Here is a 22,760-nt window from a genome sequence, read left to right as displayed (position 1 = left end):
AAAGGAGTAAAATCAACCAACAAATAGATGAGATTGAAAATGAGAGAAAAGCTACTAAAGAGTTGGAAAGAACTTGACAATCTTAAAGAACAGATAGAAAGAGAGAAGAATGAAATAGAAGAATTGAAAACCAATGTGTTAAAAGACAAACTGCTTCTTGAGCAAAAAGAAACAGAAATTAATGAACAAAACCAAATTTTGGTGGAAAGTTTGAATGAAATAGAAAGCGATAGAACACGTCTGGAAGATATGAATTTGAAACTTGATTTGCAGAGGCAAGATATTGAGGAAACCAAAGCCATTCTCGAGAAAGAGAAAAATGATCTCGAAAAGAACAAGATGAATTTGAAGGGAAGAGAGATGGAATTGCAACTGCAGATACAAGAATTGGAAAATCTAGATAAACTTAAGATGAGATTATCACATGAAAGAGAACAATGTAGGATCATTGTTGAAGAAACAAATGAACAGAAAAATGCCTTGGAAAAGATGGCTGTTGACCTAGACATGCAAAAGATAGACATAGCAAAAACCAAAGCAGTTCTAGAACAAGAGAAAAGTGATCTCGAAATAAACAAGATGCATTTGGAGGAAAGAGAGAAGGAATTGCAACTGCAGATACAAGAAATGGGAAATACTGTCAGGAACAAGATGAAGAAAGAGAGAGAAGAACTCGATCAGTCAAAGAAAGATATTAACTTGCAGAAAAAAGATCTTGAAGAGCAAAGGTCTATAAACAACAATCTGAAAAATGAACTAGAAGAAATGCAGGTGAAGCTGAACGTGGAACAAGAAGCCATGGCTTTTGAAAAGAAAGAGATACAGAATGAAAAGAACAAGTTTGACCAAGAGAAAAATGATCTTGAAAAGAAAAAGTTGGATTTGGAAGGAAGAGAGATGGAATTTCAATTGAAAATCAGAAGTCAGTTGGAAAAAGAAGAAAGTGACAAACTGGCAATGGAAGAACAGCGAAACACCTTGGGAAAAGAAAGGAGTAAAATCAACCAACAAATAGATGAGATTGAAAATGAGAGAAAAGCTACTAAAGAGTTGGAAAGAACTTGACAATCTTAAAGAACAGATAGAAAGAGAGAAGAATGAAATAGAAGAATTGAAAACCAATGTGTTAAAAGACAAACTGCTTCTTGAGCAAAAGGAAACAGAAATTAATCAACAAAACCTAATTTTGGTGGAAAGTTTGAATGAAATAGAAAGCGATAGAACACGTCTGGAAGATATGAATTTGAAACTTGATTTGCAGAGGCAAGATATTGAGGAAACCAAAGCCATTCTCGAGAAAGAGAAAAATGATCTCGAAAAGAACAAGATGAATTTGGAGGGAAGAGAGATGGAATTGCAACTGCAGATACAAGAATTGGAAAATCTAGATAAACTTAAGATGAGATTATCACATGAAAGAGAACAATGTAGGATCATTGTTGAAGAAACAAATGAACAGAAAAATGCCTTGAAAAGATGGCTGTTGACCTAGACATGCAAAAGATAGACATTGCAAAAACCAAAGCAGTTCTAGAACAAGAGAAAAGTGATCTCGAAATAAACAAGATGCATTTGGAGGAAAGAGAGAAGGAATTGCAACTGCAGATACAAGAAATGGGAAATACTGTCAGGAACAAGATGAAGAAAGAGAGAGAAGAACTTGATCAGTCAAAGAAAGATATTAACTTGCAGAAAAAAGATCTTGAAGAGCAAAGGTCTATAAACAACAATCTGAAAAATGAACTAGAAGAAATGCAGGTGAAGCTGAACGTGGAACAAGAAGCCATGGCTTTTGAAAAGAAAGAGATACAGAATGAAAAGAACAAGTTTGACCAAGAGAAAAATGATCTTGAAAAGAAAAAGTTGGATTTGGAAGGAAGAGAGATGGAATTTCAATTGAAAATCAGAAGTCAGTTGGAAAAGAAGAAAGTGACAAACTGGCAATGGAAGAACAGCGAAACACCTTGGGAAAAGAAAGGAGTAAAATCAACCAACAAATAGATGAGATTGAAAATGAGAGAGAAAAGCTACTGAAGAGTTGGAAAGAACTTGACAATCTTAAAGAACAGATAGAAAGAGAGAAGAATGAAATAGAAGAATTGAAAACCAATGTGTTAAAAGACAAACTGCTTCTTGAGCAAAAAGAAACAGAAATTAATCAACAAAACCAAATTTTGGGTCAACGTTTGAATGAAATAGAAAGCGATAGAACACGTCTGGAAGATATGAATTTGAAACTTGATTTGCAGAAGCATGATATTGAGGAAACCAAAGCCATTCTCGAGAAAGAGAAAAATGATCTCGAAAAGAACAAGATGAATTTGAAGGGAAGAGAGATGGAATTGCAACTGCAGATACAAGAATTGGAAAATCTAGATAAACTTAAGATGAGATTATCACATGAAAGAGAACAATGTAGGATCATTGTTGAAGAAACAAATGAACAGAAAAATGCCTTGGAAAAGATGGCTGTTGACCTAGACATGCAAAAGATAGACATTGCAAAAACCAAAGCAGTTCTAGAACAAGAGAAAATGATCTCGAAAAGAACAAGATGAATTTGGAGGAAGAGAGAAGGAATTGCAACTGCAGATACAAGAAATGGGAAATACTGTCAGGAACAAGATGAAGAAAGAGAGAGAAGAACTTGATCAGTCAATGAAAGATATTAACTTGCAGAAAAAAGACCTTGAAGAGCAAAGGTCTATAAACAACAATCTGAAAAATGAACTAGAAGAAATGCAGGTGAAGCTGAATGTGGAACAAGAAGCCATCGCTTTTGAAAAGAAAGAGATACAGAATGAAAAGAACAAGTTTGAACAAGAGAAAAATGAGCTTGAAAAGAAAAAGTTAGATTTGGAGGAAAGAGAAATGGAATTGCAACTGCAAATCAGAAATCAGTTGGAAAAAGAAAAAAGTGATAAACTGGCAATGGAAGAACAGAGAAATGAATTGGAAACAGAAATAAGTAAAATAAACCAACAAAAGTAGAGGTTGAATATGAGAGAGAAAACCTAATGAAGTGTTGGAAAGAACTTGAGACTCTTAAAGAACAAATACTAAAAGAGAGGCATGAAATGGAGGAAATAAAACCAAACTACAAACAGAGAAACTGCTCCTTGACCAAAAGGAGATAGAAATATATGAAAAATGCAATTTCTGGAGGACAGTTCAAAAGAAATAAAAAGTGAAAGAACAAGTCTGGAAAAGATGAATTTGAAACTTGATTTGCAGAGGCAAGATATTGAGGAAACCAAAGCCATTCTCGAGAAAGAGAAAATGATCTCGAAAAGAACAAGATGAATTTGGAGGAAGAGAGAAGGAATTGCAACTGCAGATACAAGAAATGGGAAATACTGCCAGGAACAAGATGAAGAAAGAGAGAAGAACTTGATCAGTCAATGAAAGATATTAACTTGCAGAAAAAGATCTTGAAGAGCAAAGGTCTATAAACAACAATCTGAAAATGAACTAGAAGAAATGCAGGTGAAGCTGAATGTGGAACAAGAAGCCATCGCTTTTGAAAAGAAAGAGATACAGAATGAAAAGAACAAGTTTGACCAAGAGAAAATGAGCTTGAAAAGAAAAGTTAGATTTGGAGGAAAGAGAAATGGAATTGCAACTGCAAATCAGAAATCAGTTGGAAAAAGAAAAAAGTGATAAACTGGCAATGGAAGAACAGAGAAATGAATTGGAAACAGAAATAAGTAAAATAAACCAACAAAAAGTAGAGGTTGAATATGAGAGAGAAAACCTAATGAAGTGTTGGAAAGAACTTGAGACTCTTAAAGAACAAATACTAAAAGAGAGGCATGAAATGGAGGAAATAAAAACCAAACTACAAACAGAGAAACTGCTCCTTGACCAAAAGGAGATAGAAATATATGAAAAAATGCAATTTCTGGAGGACAGTTCAAAAGAAATAAAAAGTGAAAGAACAAGTCTGGAAAAGATGAATTTGAAACTTGATTTGCAGAGGCAAGATATTGAGGAAACCAAAGCCATTCTCGAGAAAGAGAAAATGATCTCGAAAAGAACAAGATGAATTTGGAGGAAGAGAGATGGAATTGCAACTGCAGATACAAGAAATGGAAAACATTGTCAGGGACAAGATGAACAAAGAGAGAGAAGATCTTGATCAGTCAATGAAAGAAATTATCTTGCAGAAGCAAGATCTTGAAGAACAAATGTCCATAAACAACAATCTGAAAAATGAACTAGAAGAAATGCAGGTAAAGCTGAATGTGGAACAAGAAGCCATCAGTTTTGAAAAGCAAGAGATACAGAATGAGAAGAACAAGTTTGAACAATTAAAAGCATCCATGCAGAGCGAAATGCAGGACATGAAGAATGCTTTAGAAAAAGCCATGATAGAAAAAGAAAATCTGGATGAAATTAAGACAAGATTAGCACAGGAAAAAGAACAATGTAGGATGATTGTTGAAGAAACAAACCAGCAGAAGAATGCCTTGAAGAAGATGTCTGCTGAAATAGAAATGCAAAAGCAAGTCAATGAGACATACAAAGCTCTTCTTGAACAAGAGAAAAATGAGCTTGAAAAGAAAAAGTTGGATTTGGAGGAAAGAGAAATGGAATTGCAACTGCAAATCAGAAGTCAGTTGGAAAAAGAAAAAGTGACAAACTGGCAATGGAAGAACAGCGAAACACATTGGGAAAAAAAAGGAGTAAAATCAACCAACAAATAGATGAGATTGAAAATGAGAGAGAAAAGCTACTGAAGAGTTGGAAAGAACTTGACAAACTTAAAGAACAGATAGAAAGAGAGAAGAATAAAATAGAAGAATTGAAAACCAATGTGTTAAAAGACAAACTGCTTCTTGAGCAAAAGGAAACAGTAATTAATCAACAAAACCTAATTTTGGGTCAACGTTTGAATAAAATAGAAAGCGATAGAACACGTCTGGAAGATATGAATTTAAAACTTGATTTGCAGAAGCATGATATTGAGGAAAGCAAAGCCATTCTCGAGAAAGAGAAAAATGATCTCGAAATTAACAAGATGCATTTGGAGGAAAGAGAGAAGGAATTGCAACTGCAGATACAAGAAATGGGAAATACTGCCAGGAACAAGATGAAGAAAGAGAGAGAAGAACTTGATCAGTCAATGAAAGATATTAACTTGCAGAAAAAAGATCTTGAAGAGCAAAGGTCTATAAACAACCATCTGAAAAATGAACTAGAAGAAATGCAGGTGAAGCTGAATGTGGAACAAGAAGCCATCGCTTTTGAAAAGAAAGAGATACAGAATGAAAAGAACAAGTTTGACCAAGAGAAAAATGACTTGGAAAAGAAAAAGTTGGATTTGGAAGGAAGAGAGATGGAATTTCAATTGAAAATCAGATGTCAAATAGAGAAAGAAGAAAGTGACAAACTGGCAATGGAAGAACAGCGAAACACCTTGGGAAAAGAAAGGATTAAAATCAACCAACAAATAGATGAAATTGAAAATGAGAGAGAAAACTACTGAAGAGTTGGAAAGAACTTGACAATCTTAAAGAACCGATACTAAAAGAGAGGCATGAAATGGAGGAAATAAAACCAAACTACAAACAGACAAACTGCTCCTTGACCAAAAGGAGATAGAAATGTATGAAAAAATGCATTTTCTGGAGGACAGTTTAAACGAAATAAAAAGTGAAAGAACAAGTCTGGAAAAGATGAATTTGAAACTTGATTTGCAGAGGCAAGATATTGAGGAAACCAAAGCCATTCTCGAGAAAGAGAAAATGATCTCGAAAAGAACAAGATGAATTTGAAGGAAGAGAGATGGAATTGCAACTGCAGATACAAGAAATGGAAAAAACTGTCAGGGAAAAGATGAAAAAAGAGAGAGAAGAACTTGATCAGTTGAGGAAAGAAATGACCTTGCAGAGGCAAGTTTTTGAAGAGAAAACTCTATAAACAACAATCTAAAAATGAACTAGAAGAAATGCAGGTAAAGCTGAATGTGGAACAAGAAGCCATCAGTTTTGAAAAGCAAGAGATACAGAATGAGAGGAACAAGTTTGAACAATCAATAGCATCTATGCAGAGCGAAATACAGGACATGAAGAATGCTTTGGAAAAAGCCATGATGGAAAAAGAAAATCTGGATGAAATTAAGACAAGATTAGCAGAGGAAAGAAAACAATGTAGAATGATTGTTGAAGAAACAAACCAGCAGAAGAATGCCTTGAAGAAGATGTCTGCTGAAATAGAAATGCAAAAGCAAGTCAATGAGACATACAAAGCTCTTCTTGAACAAGAGAAAATGAGCTTGAAAAGAAAAAGTTGGATTTGGAGGAAAGAGAAATGGAATTGCAACTGCAAATCAGAAGTCAGTTGGAAAAAGAAAAAGTGACAAACTGGCAATGGAAGAACAGCAAAACACATTGGAAAAAGAAATGAGTAAAGTCACCCAACAAAATGATGAGGTCCTTGACAATCCTGACAATCTTCAAGAAGAGATCCAAACAGAAAGAGATCAAACAGAGGAAATCATAAACAACATGTTAAAAGACAAACTGCTTCTTGAGCAAAAGAAACAGAAATTAATGAACAAAACCAAATTTTGGGTCAACGTTGAATGAAATAGAAGAATTGAAAACCAATGTGTTAAAAGACAAACTGCTTCTTGAGCAAAAGGAAACAGTAATTAATCAACAAAACCTAATTTTGGGTCAACGTTGAATGAAATAGAAAGCGATAGAACACGCCTGGAAGATATGAATTTAAAACTTGATTTGCAGAAGCATGATATTGAGGAAACCAAAGCCATTCTCGAGAAAGAGAAAATGATCTCGAAATTAACAAGATGCATTTGGAGGAAAGAGAGAAGGAATTGCAACTGCAGATACAAGAAATGGGAAATACTGCCAGGAACAAGATGAAGAAAGAGAGAGAAGAACTTGATCAGTCAATGAAAGATATTAACTTGCAGAAAAAGATCTTGAAGAGCAAAGGTCTATAAACAACAATCTGAAAATGAACTAGAAGAAATGCAGGTGAAGCTGAATGTGGAACAAGAAGCCATCGCTTTTGAAAAGAAAGAGATACAGAATGAAAAGAACAAGTTTGACCAAGAGAAAATGACTTGAAAAGAAAAAGTTGGATTTGGAAGGAAGAGATGGAATTTCAATTGAAAATCAGATGTCAAATAGAGAAAGAAGAAAGTGACAAACTGGCAATGGAAGAACAGCGAAACACCTTGGGAAAAGAAAGGATTAAAATCAACCAACAAATAGATGAAATTGAAAATGAGAGAGAAAACTACTGAAGAGTTGGAAAGAACTTGACAATCTTAAAGAACCGATACTAAAAGAGAGGCATGAAATGGAGGAAATAAAACCAAACTACAAACAGACAAACTGCTCCTTGACCAAAAGGAGATAGAAATGTATGAAAAATGCATTTTCTGGAGGACAGTTCAAAAGAAATAAAAGTGAAAGAACAAGTCTGGAAAAGATGAATTTGAAACTTGATTTGCAGAGGCAAGATATTGAGGAAACCAAAGCCATTCTCGAGAAAGAGAAAATGATCTCGAAAAGAACAAGATGAATTTGGAGGGAAGAGAGATGGAATTGCAACTGCAGATACAAGAAATGGAAAAACTGTCAGGAAAAGATGAAAAAGAGAGAGAAGAACTTGATCAGTTGAGGAAAGAAATGACCTTGCAGAGGCAAGTTTTGAAGAGAAAACTCTATAAACAACAATCTAAAAATGAACTAGAAGAAATGCAGGTGAAGCTGAATGTGGAACAAGCAGCCATCACTTTGGAAAAGCAAGAGATACAGAATGAGAGGAACAAGTTTGAACAATCAATAGCATCTATGCAGAGCGAAATACAGGACATGAAGAATGCTTTGGAAAAAGCCATGATGGAAAAAGAAAATCTGGATGAAATTAAGACAAGATTAGCAGAGGAAAGAAAACAATGTAGAATGATTGTTGAAGAAACAAACCAACAAAAATCTGCCTTGGAGAAGATGGTTGTTGAAATTGAAAATCAAAAGCAAGATATTGAGACATACAAAGCCGTTCTCGAACAAGAGAATAATGATCTTGAAAAGAGTAGGATGGATTTGGGCGGAAGAGAGATGGAATTGGAATTGCAAATCAGAAGTCATTTGGAAAAAGAAGACAAACTGGCAATGGAAGAACAGCAAAACACATTGGAAAAAGAAATGAGTAAAGTCACCCAACAAAATGATGAGGTCCTTGACAATCCTGACAATCTTCAAGAAGAGATCCAAACAGAAAGAGATCAAACAGAGGAAATCATAAACAACATGTTAAAAGACAATCTGCTACTTAATGAAAGGGAGATGGAAATGGATGACCAAAAGAAAATGTTGGAGGAGAATTTGATCAAAATTACAAAGGATAGAGCAAGTTTGGAAAAGCTGAATTTAGAACTTCAAGTGCAAGTACAACCAATAGAAATCAGTGAGATGAATCAGAAAGAGAGAGAGCGCCTTTCTTTTTTGACAAGTGAGCTACTAAAACAACAAGAAGAACTAGAAAATGCTCTGGACACTCTGAAAGCCATGAGGAAAAAATGGAGGAAAACCAGATTAAACTTGAGAAAGAAAAGAGGAATATGACTGAAAGGTACTGTTTCAAAGGCAAAATCTTGAGCAGTTAAATGCAGAAATAATTAGGGTGAAAAATGATTTGGACATCGAAGCTGAATTGCTACGCAGCAAACATGCCGAATTGGATGAAATCGAATCTAAAATTCAAAGACAAAAAGTTCTAGTGGAAACTATTTTTGTTGGCACTGATATGCCTATTCAAATCAGACAAAACGGGAACAAAGTAGACAATCAGACACAGACAAGTGAATATGACACTCTACTGGCAGACATTGTACTAGCAGTTTCTACAGAAGAAAAATCTAAACCTGCTTCTGCAAAAGAACTCGCAAGAAATGAAACCGATATCCAAGCTGAAACACTCGAAACGGAGCAGACGAAGTGTGAAATGACAAAAGCGAAACTGCCGAGCATGCAAATGGTGCTACAGCAAGACAAAACTGAACTACAGCGATATAAAACGGCACTGGATGAAGAAGCATCTGTACGGAAACAAAGTATTGACAACGAGAAGACAGAATTTGAATTAACAAAGAAAAAATCAGACCTGGCGAGGAGGAGGAGGCGATGACAAGACGGGAGAAGGCAGAGGAAATGGAACTGCTGATTCAAAAACAACAGGCAAAACTGGACACGATTTTGGATGAGATTAAGCAAAAAAGATATGAACTGTACATGATTACTATGGAGATTGAGGAACGTTGGAGAGATGTTCCCCAACCAAAAGTTGAAATATTAGAAGAGGCTGTCTTGAGAATTAAACAACCAGAGCGGACCATTGGGCAATCAAGACATGAAAATCATCAAATAAACCTGCTAGTGGAATCGTTAAGAAAAGAGAAAAAGCAAGTGGAGCAGATCAAGATTAAACTTCAAGAAAAAGATAAAGAAATCGGAAACCTGAAAGCGCTGACTGAGAAACAAAGGGACGAGTTTGTACTGGCAAAATGTGAAGCACAACAACAAATAGAGCATATGGGCAATATTTTAGAAGACTCAAAGGAGGACAACAAAAGGGCAAAAGACATGATAAAGAAACTTCAGGATGAAAAGCTAATCAATGAGATCCTTCTTGAAGAAGCTCAAAGAATGACCCATAACCTGGAACTCATGAATGACAATTTAAAGACACAGAAACAAGAACTAGAATATAATAACCAGTTGTTTGAAAGACAGAAAAGAGATTTGGAAGTAAAACTACAAGACTTGCAAAAGAAAATGGAAGGAACGGAAGCACTGGAAGACAAAAAGAGCAGGATATGCTCGAGGAACTGAAGAATAAACTAATGACTCAGACTGAGAAAATTGCTCAAGAAAATAGAAATTTGAGTGTGGAAAAAAGTATATTTGAACAAAAATGGAGCGAATTACAAAAAGGAAAACAATACGCAGATGACCTTTGAAAGCTCTTAATGCCGAGAGATGAGCTTGAAGATTTGAGGAATTGCGTACTGAAAGAGAAGAACGATATCGAACATACAAAAGAAAATATGGCCAAAGAGATGGAGATCATTGACTCAATTCGAATGCAGTTAAACAGTGAAAAAAGAACAATCGAAATTAAAAAAGAGCAGACAAGAATTAAGGAGAACGATCTTAAACAGGTTGAGTCTGCACTACAAAAAAAGATGGATGATGTAGAGAAACTGGTGGAAAACACTAATAAAGAGAGGGAGATGCTAGAAATGGTCATATTGGAACAGCAGAAAGAAAAGGAGAGGATGAAGGTGACCACTGAAGATCTTTCAACAGAGAAAAATGAAATGGATCAAATGAAAGTGGAAATACAGAAGCAAAGAGACGACCTAGATAATGCCTTAAAAAAGCAACAAAGAGAATTCGAGATCAGGGAGGACGACATTCGAAGAGAAAAGGAGAATTTAGGAAAGATGAAAGCTGACTTGGCAATGCTGGCCAAAGAAATAAATCGTGAGAAAGATGAGTTGAGTATGGAGAGGAACAGACTTGAGTGTTGGGAGGCAGAACTACTGAAGCTGAGACTTGAAGCCGAGACAATGAAGAACACTCTGGAAACTGAAAAAGCTCAGCTTGAGACAACACGTACTGACATACAACAGCGGCAGAATGAGTTGGACAATTTGGAAGCCACCAAAAAAGAGATGAAGCATGAAACGACGAGATTTGCAATCGAGCATACGGAAAAAGGTGAACGGGATACTTTCCTGAGTGAGTTACAAAAAGAGAAGGAGGAAATTGAAAGAGAGAGACAAACACTCACAAGGTTAATGGATGAACTTGAGCAAAGAAAATCACATTTGGATTCAGAAGAACGGAGAATTCAAGTGGACAGACAAAATATTAAAAAGGAGACCGATAATTTAGAGCTAATAAAAGCAGAAATTCAAAGAAATATGGCAAATATAGAAAACTGCATGGAGGAGACACGTGTAGAGAAGCTCAGCATGAAGGAAATGGCTGTTTTACTTAAAAGGAGAAGGAGAACTTTCAAATGAATGTCGAGGAGATGCAAAGACGTGAGGTAAAGACACAAGCTATGGAAGCCGAGCTCGAACAAAAGAGGCAAAAATTCAAGCCAGTCTCCAGTTGCTTCAAGAAGAGAAGAACGATATCGAACATACAAAAGAAAATATGGCCAAAGAGATGGAGATCATTGACTCAATTCGAATGCAGTTAAACAGTGAAAAAGAACAATGTAGAATGATTGTTGAAGAAACAAACCAACAAAATGATGAGGTCCTTGACAATCCTGACAATCTTCAAGAAGAGATCCAAACAGAAAGAGATCAAACAGAGGAAATCATAAACAACATGTTAAAAGACAATCTGCTACTTAATGAAAGGGAGATGGAAATGGATGACCAAAAGAAAATGTTGGAGGAGAATTTGATCAAAATTACAAAGGATAGAGCAAGTTTGGAAAAGCTGAATTTAGAACTTCAAGTGCAAGTACAACCAATAGAAATCAGTGAGATGAATCAGAAAGAGAGAGAGCGCCTTTCTTTTTTGACAAGTGAGCTACTAAAACAACAAGAAGAACTAGAAAATGCTCTGGACACTCTGAAAGCCATGAGGAAAAAAATGGAGGAAAACCAGATTAAACTTGAGAAAGAAAAAGAGGAATTTGAGTTAAGGAAAAAACTGATTGTTTTTCAAGAAAAACAAGTGCAAAAGCAAAGCGAAGAACTTGCTGCAGTTTTGCTTGTTGTACAAAAGGAAAAAGTAGAACCTGAATTTCAGACTAGAAAATATACACAGACAGTTGAACTCGGATTAAGTCAGACGCTTCTTGATGATGTAGATACAACACCCTTATTCGTATCAGCATTGAACGTCCGTGAGACACAAGATACCAGAATCCAACCGGATATGGAGCAGTTGTTGATGACCGAGCAAGATGCTGAAGCAGACGTCAAAACAACAAAGGCTGAATCGAAGGACTTGAAACAAAGGGAGTTAATTGAAAATGCAAAAGAGCTACAACAAACAATAAATAAGTTAAGGGAAGAAAAGAGGAATATGACTGGAAATGTACTGTTTCAAAGGCAAAATCTTGAGCAGTTAAATGCAGAAATAATTAGGGTGAAAAATGATTTGGACATCGAAGCTGAATTGCTACGCAGCAAACATGCCGAATTGGATGAAATCGAATCTAAAATTCAAAGACAAAAAGTTCTAGTGGAAACTATTTTTGTTGGCACTGATATGCCTATTCAAATCAGACAAAACGGGAACAAAGTAGACAATCAGACACAGACAAGTGAATATGACACTCTACTGGCAGACATTGTACTAGCAGTTTCTACAGAAGAAAAATCTAAACCTGCTTCTGCAAAAGAACTCGCAAGAAATGAAACCGATATCCAAGCTGAAACACTCGAAACGGAGCAGACGAAGTGTGAAATGACAAAAGCGAAACTGCCAAACATGCAAATGGTGCTACAGCAAGACAAAACTGAACTACAGCGATATAAAACGGCACTGGATGAAGAAGCATCTGTAATGGAAACAAAGTATTGACAACGAGAAGACAGAATTTGAATTAACAAAGAAAAAATCAGACCTGGCGAGGAGGAGGAGGCGATGACAAGACGGGAGAAGGCAGAGGAAATGGAACTGCTGATTCAAAAACAACAGGCAAAACTGGACACGATTTTGGATGAGATTAAGCAAAAAGATATGAACTGTACATGATTACTATGGAGATTGAGGAACGTTGGAGAGATGTTCCCCAACCAAAAGTTGAAATATTAGAAGAGGCTGTCTTGAGAATTAAACAACCAGAGCGGACCATTGGGCAATCAAGACATGAAAATCATCAAATAAACCTGCTAGTGGAATCGTTAAGAAAAGAGAAAAAGCAAGTGGAGCAGATCAAGATTAAACTTCAAGAAAAAGATAAAGAAATCGGAAACCTGAAAGCGCTGACTGAGAAACAAAGGGACGAGTTTGTACTGGCAAAATGTGAAGCACAACAACAAATAGAGCATATGGGCAATATTTTAGAAGACTCAAAGGAGGACAACAAAAGGGCAAAAGACATGATAAAGAAACTTCAGGATGAAAAGCTAATCAATGAGATCCTTCTTGAAGAAGCTCAAAGAATGACCCATAACCTGGAACTCATGAATGACAATTTAAAGACACAGAAACAAGAACTAGAATATAATAACCAGTTGTTTGAAAGACAGAAAAGAGATTTGGAAGTAAAACTACAAGACTTGCAAAAGAAAATGGAAGGAACGGAAGCACTGGAAGACAAAAAGAGCAGGATATGCTCGAGGAACTGAAGAATAAACTAATGACTCAGACTGAGAAAATTGCTCAAGAAAATAGAAATTTGAGTGTGGAAAAAAGTATATTTGAACAAAAATGGAGCGAATTACAAAAAGAAAAACAATACGCAGATGACCTTTTGAAAGCTCTTAATGCCGAGAGAGATGAGCTTGAAGATTTGAGGAATTGCGTACTGAAAGAGAAGAACGATATCGAACATACAAAAGAAAATATGGCCAAAGAGATGGAGATCATTGACTCAATTCGAATGCAGTTAAACAGTGAAAAAAGAACAATCGAAATTAAAAAAGAGCAGACAAGAATTAAGGAGAACGATCTTAAACAGGTTGAGTCTGCACTACAAAAAAAGATGGATGATGTAGAGAAACTGGTGGAAAACACTAATAAAGAGAGGGAGATGCTAGAAATGGTCATATTGGAACAGCAGAAAGAAAAGGAGAGGATGAAGGTGACCACTGAAGATCTTTCAACAGAGAAAAATGAAATGGATCAAATGAAAGTGGAAATACAGAAGCAAAGAGACGACCTAGATAACGCCTTAAAAAAGCAACAAAGAGAATTCGAGATCAGGGAGGACGACATTCGAAGAGAAAAGGAGAATTTAGGAAAGATGAAAGCTGACTTGGCAATGCTGGCCAAAGAAATAAATCGTGAGAAAGATGAGTTGAGTATGGAGAGGAACAGACTTGAGTGTTGGGAGGCAGAACTACTGAAGCTGAGACTTGAAGCCGAGACAATGAAGAACACTCTGGAAACTGAAAAGCTCAGCTTGAGACAACACGTACTGACATACAACAGCGGCAGAATGAGTTGGACAATTTGGAAGCCACCAAAAAAGAGATGAAGCATGAAACGACGAGATTTGCAATCGAGCATACGGAAAAAGGTGAACGGGATACTTTCCTGAGTGAGTTACAAAAAGAGAAGGAGGAAATTGAAAGAGAGAGACAAACACTCACAAGGTTAATGGATGAACTTGAGCAAAGAAAATCACATTTGGATTCAGAAGAACGGAGAATTCAAGTGGACAGACAAAATATTAAAAAGGAGACCGATAATTTAGAGCTAATAAAAGCAGAAATTCAAAGAAATATGGCAAATATAGAAAACTGCATGGAGGAGACACGTGTAGAGAAGCTCAGCATGAAGGAAATGGCTGTTTTACTTAAAAAGGAGAAGGAGAACTTTCAAATGAATGTCGAGGAGATGCAAAGACGTGAGGTAAAGACACAAGCTATGGAAGCCGAGCTCGAACAAAAGAGGCAAAAAATTCAAGCCAGTCTCCAGTTGCTTCAAGAAGAGAAGAACGTACTGGAGAGAAGCAAAGCAAAGACTGAAACACTTAAGCAAGAATTTGAAAAGCTTATCACCGAACAAAGGGAAGAGGAGCGCATGACAAAGATAGGATTACAAAACGACAGGAAGTTCTTGAGCAGCTGAAGACCGACATAGCAGTACAGAGGGAAACTCTAGAAAACGAAAAGTGCAAAAATACACTCAAAAAACATGAACTAAAAATCAAACAGGAAAAAATGGAACAAGAGCGGAAAGAACTAGAAGATCGAGTTCTTGCGGAAAGGTCTTGGCTTGAGAAGAGACAGCAAGAGCTACAGGGGCTGAAGAATATTGATGAAGAAGTACAGAGAAAAAAGAAAGAACTGGAGACAATTAACACTGAGATACAAAAATGCGAACAGGACATGATAAAGAAAAATATTCAGTTTGATCTTGATGTGGATGATCTAGAATCCAAGACAAAACAATCGGAAAAACGGACAGAAAAGAAAACAGCAGAAAAAGAAAAACTGTTTGAGCGAATTGATGCCCAAAGAGATTTAGGAACGAGTGAATGGAGAAAAAACGAACTAGAGTTAGCAGATATCAAGGAACTACTTGATGATGACTTGGTAGAGCTAAAGTGTATGGACACCATGCTTAAAACTGAGGTCAAGCCAAAAAAGACTGTTCTAAGAACTACATTCGAACAAAGAAAGAACGAGGACGAGATGAAAACTGAAGACGTGATCGTTGAGAAAAGTCAAACAGAAAGTGACATAGTTGATTTTGCAGGAGCAGATCATATGGCAGTAACAATCAAAATAGATGCTGCAACCCAAACCTATATGGAGGTCATGGATGAAAGTTTTCTCAAAGGAGCTCTAGAAATAGAGCAAGACATGTATCAAGAAGCTGCCAGGACACTACAAAGTGAAATATCTGGACTAAGAGATGAAGCATCCTGTTTAACACAAATTTGTCGAAGCAGAAGACAAGAATTGAAGCAAATAGAAGAAAACCAAAAACGACGCGAGAACATACAAGAAAGCACAAAAGGGATGTCACACGACAAATGCATCCAGTGTAAACTAGAAAAACAAATGAACGATGCAGAATCCATGACGGAGAACATTAGCGACGTCAAAGTCATCAAGAAAACGGCAGCAGTCACGCAGAGGGACGAAAACCTAATAAAAGAAATGAGTATAACAATAAAGAACATGGAAGAAGAACTTGAGAGAAGATTACAAGAAATTCAAAAGAACGAAGTAAAGAGAGTTGGAGTGCAGAAAGAGCAGATCGAGGTGGAGCTGCGAACTTTGGCTCATCACGAAAGGGGTCCGGAGAGGCGGAAAATCATGGAGATGGAAAAGCAAATAATTTTGTTAAAAGAGTGTATGCTGATGGAGATAAACCAATTGAACAGCAAGAGTGAGGATACAAACGCTGGATACATGCAAAGGATGGAGCAGCTCATCACTAAAACCGTCGCAATTAAGGACAGAGTCAAAAACGTGACGGACAAAGCCGTACAAACAGTGACGAAAGAGAGACTAGAAGGCGAGATGAGACAGAAGAGAGAAGATTCCGTAACGTCTGATATGCAGGTGGAGGAAATTCGGACAGAAAGACCACTGGAGCGTGCAAGCACTTCTCTCCATGTGGTGATGGATGATGGAAATGAGAGACTGGAAAATGAGGCTCCAATGGAAACACAAACTACAAATGTATCACAAAGACGCCGGCTACTGCAGTGGGTCAGGGAACGTTGCTGCCGCTGTCCGAATAAAACCAAGCAAGAGGAATGAAGCATTTTAGAAACTTGATGCCAAATTAATGCCAAACAAAATTAAACTAATTATCAGGTTGAATTTACATGTAGTTTGAACCTGTTCTGGTATTTGCTACAGAAAAAATATCACTAATAATAATAAAATAAAATAAAAATCTTAGTATACAACATATTTTTTTTACTAAACGTGAAACATCTTGTTCATTGTCATTAGTAATATTTTTTATCATAATTCATTTATAATTATATTCATAATATTGGATTTGTCATCCCATTGTTACTTTCACTAGTGAAATTATAAATTTTTGTTTCATGTTCACTTTCTACATGCATGTTTCTATTCTTAGGCATTTTCCTAAAAAGCATGTTTGGGACATTCGTCTTGTCTTCAATCACTGCGTTTTGTTTCTAGATGATGAATTCATGTATTTCTATAACACAACAATGGAATAATTCGAAACCTTTGTAAGTGCCCCCTGTGTAAAAAAGGTTGAAGATTAAATACACAAATCCTATATATCATTATATATTATGACATATGACACACCCCTTGAAAAATCACACGATTAAACTGCTGTTAAAAGGAGACACATTCTTCCAACTAATGTAGAAAATCCAGAAGGTCTTTCAGAAGGTCTTTCTTTCTCCTTCAAATTTTCATTGGACAAACGTCAAAATCAACCTTGCATGCTCAGAGAGCGAGTGTTTTGAGGATGTTACACAGCCAGTAGTTTGGGAAAGGTGTTGGCTGCATGGTCTTTGGAGGACTGCAATAGTTTTCGCTGGTCCATACTGTCATTGGCTGGTAATGAGGGAAAGACCTGAAAGCATCTGAATCACAAATTTTCTTTTGGCTTCTCCCATCAGGGTTCGCCACAGCGGATCATCCACAGGTTTGATTTGGCACGTAACCCTCCCCATTTATCCGGGCTTGGGACCGGCACTCAGACTGGCCGGGGTTGGTTCCCTGACCGGGGATCGAACCCAGGCCGCAGCATTGAGAGCGCCGCATCCTAACCACTAGACCACCAATTCCCCCCCCAAAAAGCAGGCCATCTTTAAAGTCATGGTTTCGGTAGAATATGGATGATGTCGCATTACCATAACTACAGGGAGCTCTGTAAGATTCATTAGTTCACCAAATAGCAACATAGAATTTAAGTATGCAACTACATATATTGCAATAAATGTTTCATTTTTAATCAACCAATGGCTCTTTGTTGTTTATGCTCATAAATCAAGATATAGTATATGTAGTTATATTATATACAAAATTACTTACCGTCTAAGTCAAGGAATATTTGTTTTTGTTATGATGCCATTGCTTTTTTCACGGTTCCTGACACTGTGCTGCCACTCGAGCGCTTAAAGTAGATCCTAAACACAAGATGGCAGCAACGTACGGCAATTCAGCCTCGGATCAGTCGTGTGAGATGAAATAAACATTCCAGAAAATTCCAATGTCCCCAAAACCTCTCAAAAGAAACAATAAAAAAAGACCTACAGATTGTGGCTGTAACCTAGAGGTAGGACTGAGACACAAACCTATATGCCTATGGGATGTCCAGTATCTATACCTTCAGTATTTTAAAATCGAGAAATGTAGATGTGTTGCGAACATTTTTGTAGTGTATAACTACATAACTAGTGTATAACTATTGTATGATCCTTATGGGCTTGTGTTTTTTTGTATTTTGTTTTTTATATTGTGCTTTGTTCGGGATAAAAATGAAAATAAAATGAATAGCTGAACCTCTGGATCAAAGCAGCTACAAAATATCCTTAAAGGCTTCATCACTAAAATTGTAATAGATATATTCTTTTCTTAGAAAAATGATAGTTATATGGCATTTAATAGTTTTTGTGAACTTTCTATTTTGTAATATTCTCTCTGATTTAGCCACAAGGGCATAGTAAAGTCAGGTACTGATGCAGGTCAGGTGAGGAGGCCTGGGGTGCACTCAAAGTTAGAATTCATCCCAAAGGTGTTCAATAGGGTTCATGTCAGAACTCTATACCAGAAGAACTTCCACTCCAACCCACCATATTTTTATGGAGATCCCTTTGTGCTGTGCACATGAGCATTGTTATATTATCATATTCACGTATTTAATACTGGCCTTAAATGCCATTCCATATCCTTTTATGTGTTTGTGAAGCCAACAACATTACGCTCCTCACCATTATACAAGAAAATACGATCCAAAACCAGAATTTCACCTCAAGTTGATCATCAAGTTTAGTAACTTCCTATATGCAATAATAATAAAAGAAAATCTGTAAAAAATAAGACCTGATTATATGCCACTGCATTAAACAAACTATTATTAAACAATGTGATAATACAATACAACAATATACTTCAATATCGGAAATATAGCGTTAACGCTAACCAGGAATTGGATTGAAAGCACTTCAAGCTATATCTATAGTTCAGTTGATGACTTTTGATCCAACTATGTGGGCAAAATCTTTATTACGGGTTTTGGTGATTTATGGACCAGCTGTCAAACAGCCATATGTTGTGGTCTATTCACATGAAAACACATTCTTATCTTTATCGTGTGCTTATTTACAAATGAAACACATGGTTTGCCTCCGTAGAAAAAATACAAGGTTGTAAAATGTGTGCATTTGTTGAATTTATAAAGGAGCTATTGGTTTCAAAAGATCTTGACCATCAGATTATTATGAGATTATTACAGTAGCATTATTTAGCCCTGTGTTTTAAACGAGGTTTTCTTGATGTATCACTAATTATATTGCCATAATAAGATTTTTAATTCCATAAGAGTAAAAAAAGAAGAGAGCGAGAGAGAGAGAGAGAGAGAGAGAGAGAGAGAGAGAGAGAGAGACGATGCAGCCTGTGTTACAGAGCGAAGACGTTCCGCAATTATGTTTTAAGAACTTGAACGTTTTTCCAATGTGAGAGAGCGATCAAAAAAACCTCCACGATGAAACCATAATTACTTCTGTTCAAAACCATTCCTGTGCAGTTGTCATGAAATATTAAATTGCCTCGCCCATTTCCAAATATGTGCAAACAGTTAACATGGATTTGTATTAGCAAGCAACTCGAAAGAAACGAGAGTGCACAACCTTTACAAGTCATAAATATTGATAGACACAATGTACCGGGCCGGTTTAATTATCCATAGAGACTAGAAGAATGGAGGCAGACTAATTAGAGGACAAACCTCCTTTTTTTCCACCTTGATTGCATTATTGCAAGCAATTTAAGAAATGACAAGTAAGATGGAGGTGTTATATTCACAGTTAATATTGGCATCATTAATAGCAAAATGAGGCCAGGTCTAGTAGAGCCATAGGCTATGGATTGAGTGCCAGTCAGGGTTTAATGATTGACTCAGCTGTGTGGAAGAGTCTCATTAGGAAATTCGCCCCCCCGCCCCCCCAGAGCTTCGTCTCTTGTGTCCAAGTCCCTTCTGGCAAAGACTGCTGCAGAGGTTTCCTGCATTAGCTGCTCTCCTGCAGGGACAGAAATACAGTGTGTCTCCCAGGTGCCAGTTTATAATAGCAGGTTGTCAAATAACTCATTGGATAACATTATGTTAACTGTGATATAGTATGATAATTGTTAAAAGACATTATTTTTTACATACATTGGTGATTTGCACCATTTTCTTTTGTTCTGTCCCCAAAAATTATTCTCAAATAAATAATCCACCTTATTCATATTTAATAAACCCTCTTTTTATTTTGACTTTGACCTTTTGACTCATGGCGAATGATGTGGTTCTTTATAGATATGTCCTTTTATATATAAACTATATATAGAATACATTTTGACACTAAATCTAGGGGTGTGTGACCAGTGTCATTATTTACCTTGGGTGTAAGTATTTTTTTTCTAGTTCGACAAAGCCGCAGCATTGCTTTTTCAATTCATTCTAGGTAAAGAATTCTCTTCTAAGCATTACAATATAGAGTCTTCAATTTCTTTCACGTTTTCTTAAAAATGATGGATTGTTTATCAGTCAGGTATAGATTACAGGCCTGGTTTATTGGGCATGCACTCGGAGACCCTGGCAACTAAAGACTCCTGACAAACCAAAGATTGAAATGAATTGGGCGATTATGCTGTCACACAATGCAGTACCTCTAAACAGAATGTATATAATGTAAATCTGTTGGATTACCAAATAAAAGAAATGGTGTTGATTGTAAACCTTAAGTTTGTTGATTAAATAAAACTAAAAACAGTATGAGAAGACTATGCATGGTGGAGGTGTTTCCAAGATGCAAAGCAAAAATTTGTAATAAATCTATATATATTTACAATAAATGGACATTCGGTGCCACCCAGATAAGGATGGGTTCCCTTTTGAGTCTCAAGGTTTTTTCCTCATACCATCTCAGGGAGTTTTTCCCTTTCACAGCCACCACTGGCTCGCTCCTTAGTGATGAACCTACAAGGAACAAAACTGTATATTCAAACTTTATAAACGCTTTATCTCTGTAAAGTTGCTTCGGGACAATGTCCATTGTTGAAAGGGCTATACAAATAAAACTGAATTAAAATTCAATTAAATAGCAGTCACGGATTCATTGGTTGAGGTCTAGTATAGGTTTCTGGTCAGGGGTCTTAGATGTACTATATCCTGCAGTCAACCTCTTTATACCAGTTGGCTCTGTTTTTCTAAACAAAGCATCAGAACAATATTACCGTAAAGACATGATATTTTCAGTCTTATGTTACACATTATGTCCCTTTGCAATTTTTCCTTTCTGATTATGATACATACTGATCCATTAACAGTCTTTTCTTTACCACAAAACCATTCCCTCTCAGATCGAGAGAAGAGTGGGCGTATCTTTAATGGATTAAAATTATTTACATCCATAGAAATTTAAATAAATAACCTTGGCTTATTATATATATTTTGTTGGGAAGCCATTTTTCTTACTATATATTTTTTGGGGGCAGAAATTTGCCATTGGAGATGAACTTATAGAAGTAAGCAACGGTTCACTTAGATATAGGAAAGCTGTGATGTGTCACGCATGATGCGATCTGGACTCTCCATCACATGAAAGCAAAGGTCAGTCTTTTCATTGCAGTCAGCTGTCACATACCATCCCCTCATGTGTCATGTGAAGAAAAACAACAGCAGCACACAGGCCAGCATCCAGCTGGTTGTTCTCATGCCTGAATGGATTTATCTAGTTGTTCCTGTTGTATCAATTGTACCTTTCTTCCTTTTTTTTGTAGTTTTAATCGGAAAGGGCATTTTGGCTGTTTGATTTAGTGCTAAGCACACTGTTGGCTAATGCAGTAATTTATCTGCATTTCAGCACAAGCTGTTTTCCAGCATTATTCAGTGCTATCATTACTTAGTCTTGTTCTAAAATGTGACTAATGACTGTTTTACTCACCATTTACCATCTCCGATATTTCTGCTGAAAATCGGAATGGGTCAGAAGAGAAGCAGACAACATTAAACAAGGATAAATCATATAAAACAAAAGTCAGTGTAATGCTGAGAAACTGGGCATGTGTAGAAATTTGGGACAATGACCATAAACTGCAGGTTATACATAGACAAATTAATAAGAGCTTAACACAAAAGAGGTGAAGACATTATGGTGATAATTCAATGACAGGATGGAGGTGAAGACAAGACTAGATGAAACACACAGAAAACGAACAAAACCTCATAAAAACAAAGAAAATGACACATTATAAGCACACGGAATTTCTGGATACTGTATATGACATATAAATAATATTTAGAATCAGTGCTTTGTCTTATATCAATATATACAATATGTAATAATGATTAAGATTAAATATGACCTTGTTTTTTTACTCACTGTTTTAGCCAACAATGCATTTTATATTTCATTCGTTATTATTTTGTTATTTTATCCTTTATCTTGTTTACCTTTCTCAAAATGCCTTATACAGTCTTTGTGCAGGATAATGTCTTTTAATGTCATTTTAATTTTTTTTGTTATGAAGCTTTTATTTGAAATCTACAGCTCTTAAACCCTGTATTAAATGTCATTTCAGGCCAGGAATGAGCATCATTCTGGCATCCCCCTGCCTCCTGTGGGACTTCTATTTCTATTGTCCCTATGGTTGGAGGTGGGGTAAAGAAGAATAAATGATGTGTATGCTCACCACACAATGACCATCTCTCAGGCACAGTGTGCTTGTTACAATTATATATACACACACCTCCATTTTTTTCATAGTAGACAGCAGCTCTAATAGGGTCACGTCTGAACAGATTCAATACCTGATCCCAAACAAGTATTTCAGCACCATGGAGAGCAAGCAACCTGTTATTTCTCCC

The 22,760-nt window shown here is 36.3% G+C and overlaps 5 protein-coding genes across 5 annotated transcripts; all 5 read left to right on the top strand.

Annotated features, from left to right (window-relative positions):
• Positions 1-39: 39 nt before the first annotated feature.
• LOC124382174 (myosin-2 heavy chain-like) lies at positions 40-1,465 on the top strand. The gene has a single exon (XM_046844320.1). The coding sequence runs from the start codon at positions 40-42 to the stop codon at positions 1,063-1,065; it is 1,026 nt and encodes a 341-aa protein (XP_046700276.1). The 3' UTR covers positions 1,066-1,465.
• Positions 1,466-3,590: 2,125 nt separating this feature from the next.
• LOC124382175 (interaptin-like) lies at positions 3,591-5,077 on the top strand. Its single transcript, XM_046844321.1, has 2 exons — positions 3,591-3,977; positions 4,081-5,077. The coding sequence occupies exons 1-2, from the start codon at positions 3,611-3,613 to the stop codon at positions 4,704-4,706; spliced, it is 993 nt and encodes a 330-aa protein (XP_046700277.1). The 5' UTR covers positions 3,591-3,610; the 3' UTR covers positions 4,707-5,077.
• Positions 5,078-5,996: 919 nt separating this feature from the next.
• LOC124381821 (intracellular protein transport protein USO1-like) lies at positions 5,997-12,593 on the top strand. The gene is made up of 2 exons (XM_046843694.1): positions 5,997-6,509; positions 11,385-12,593. The coding sequence occupies exons 1-2, from the start codon at positions 6,372-6,374 to the stop codon at positions 12,591-12,593; spliced, it is 1,347 nt and encodes a 448-aa protein (XP_046699650.1). The 5' UTR covers positions 5,997-6,371.
• LOC124382176 (CAP-Gly domain-containing linker protein 1-like) lies at positions 8,612-9,986 on the top strand. Its single transcript, XM_046844322.1, has one exon. The coding sequence runs from the start codon at positions 9,162-9,164 to the stop codon at positions 9,867-9,869; it is 708 nt and encodes a 235-aa protein (XP_046700278.1). The 5' UTR covers positions 8,612-9,161; the 3' UTR covers positions 9,870-9,986.
• Positions 12,584-17,646, top strand: LOC124381820 (trichohyalin-like). The gene is made up of 2 exons (XM_046843693.1): positions 12,584-14,151; positions 14,729-17,646. Exons 1-2 carry the CDS (start codon positions 13,348-13,350, stop codon positions 16,454-16,456), a joined length of 2,532 nt encoding a protein of 843 aa, XP_046699649.1. The 5' UTR covers positions 12,584-13,347; the 3' UTR covers positions 16,457-17,646.
• The last annotated feature ends 5,114 nt before the right edge of the window (positions 17,647-22,760 follow it).

Source organism: Silurus meridionalis, chromosome 29 (genome assembly GCF_014805685.1).
Source record: "Silurus meridionalis isolate SWU-2019-XX chromosome 29, ASM1480568v1, whole genome shotgun sequence".
NCBI classification, from domain to species: domain Eukaryota; kingdom Metazoa; phylum Chordata; class Actinopteri; order Siluriformes; family Siluridae; genus Silurus; species Silurus meridionalis.
The sequence above is the reverse complement of the archived record's forward strand: the minus strand, read 5'-3'. Positions and strand labels throughout refer to the sequence as shown.

Bases quoted from the DNA above. Each gene is read 5' to 3' on its own strand.
- LOC124382174 (XM_046844320.1), top strand. From the start codon at position 40: ATGAGAGAAAAGCTACTAAAGAGTTGGAAAGAACTTGACAATCTTAAA.
- LOC124382175 (XM_046844321.1), top strand. From the start codon at position 3,611: ATGGAATTGCAACTGCAAATCAGAAATCAGTTGGAAAAAGAAAAAAGT. The intron at 3,978-4,080 runs GGCAAGATATTG...TGCAACTGCAGA, and splicing joins TTTGAAACTTGATTTGCAGA to TACAAGAAATGGAAAACATT.
- LOC124381821 (XM_046843694.1), top strand. From the start codon at position 6,372: ATGGAAGAACAGCAAAACACATTGGAAAAAGAAATGAGTAAAGTCACC. The intron at 6,510-11,384 runs ATGTTAAAAGAC...ATCATAAACAAC, and splicing joins CAGAGGAAATCATAAACAAC to ATGTTAAAAGACAATCTGCT.
- LOC124382176 (XM_046844322.1), top strand. From the start codon at position 9,162: ATGACAAGACGGGAGAAGGCAGAGGAAATGGAACTGCTGATTCAAAAA.
- LOC124381820 (XM_046843693.1), top strand. From the start codon at position 13,348: ATGCTCGAGGAACTGAAGAATAAACTAATGACTCAGACTGAGAAAATT. The intron at 14,152-14,728 runs GTACTGACATAC...GCAAGAATTTGA, and splicing joins AGCTCAGCTTGAGACAACAC to AAAGCTTATCACCGAACAAA.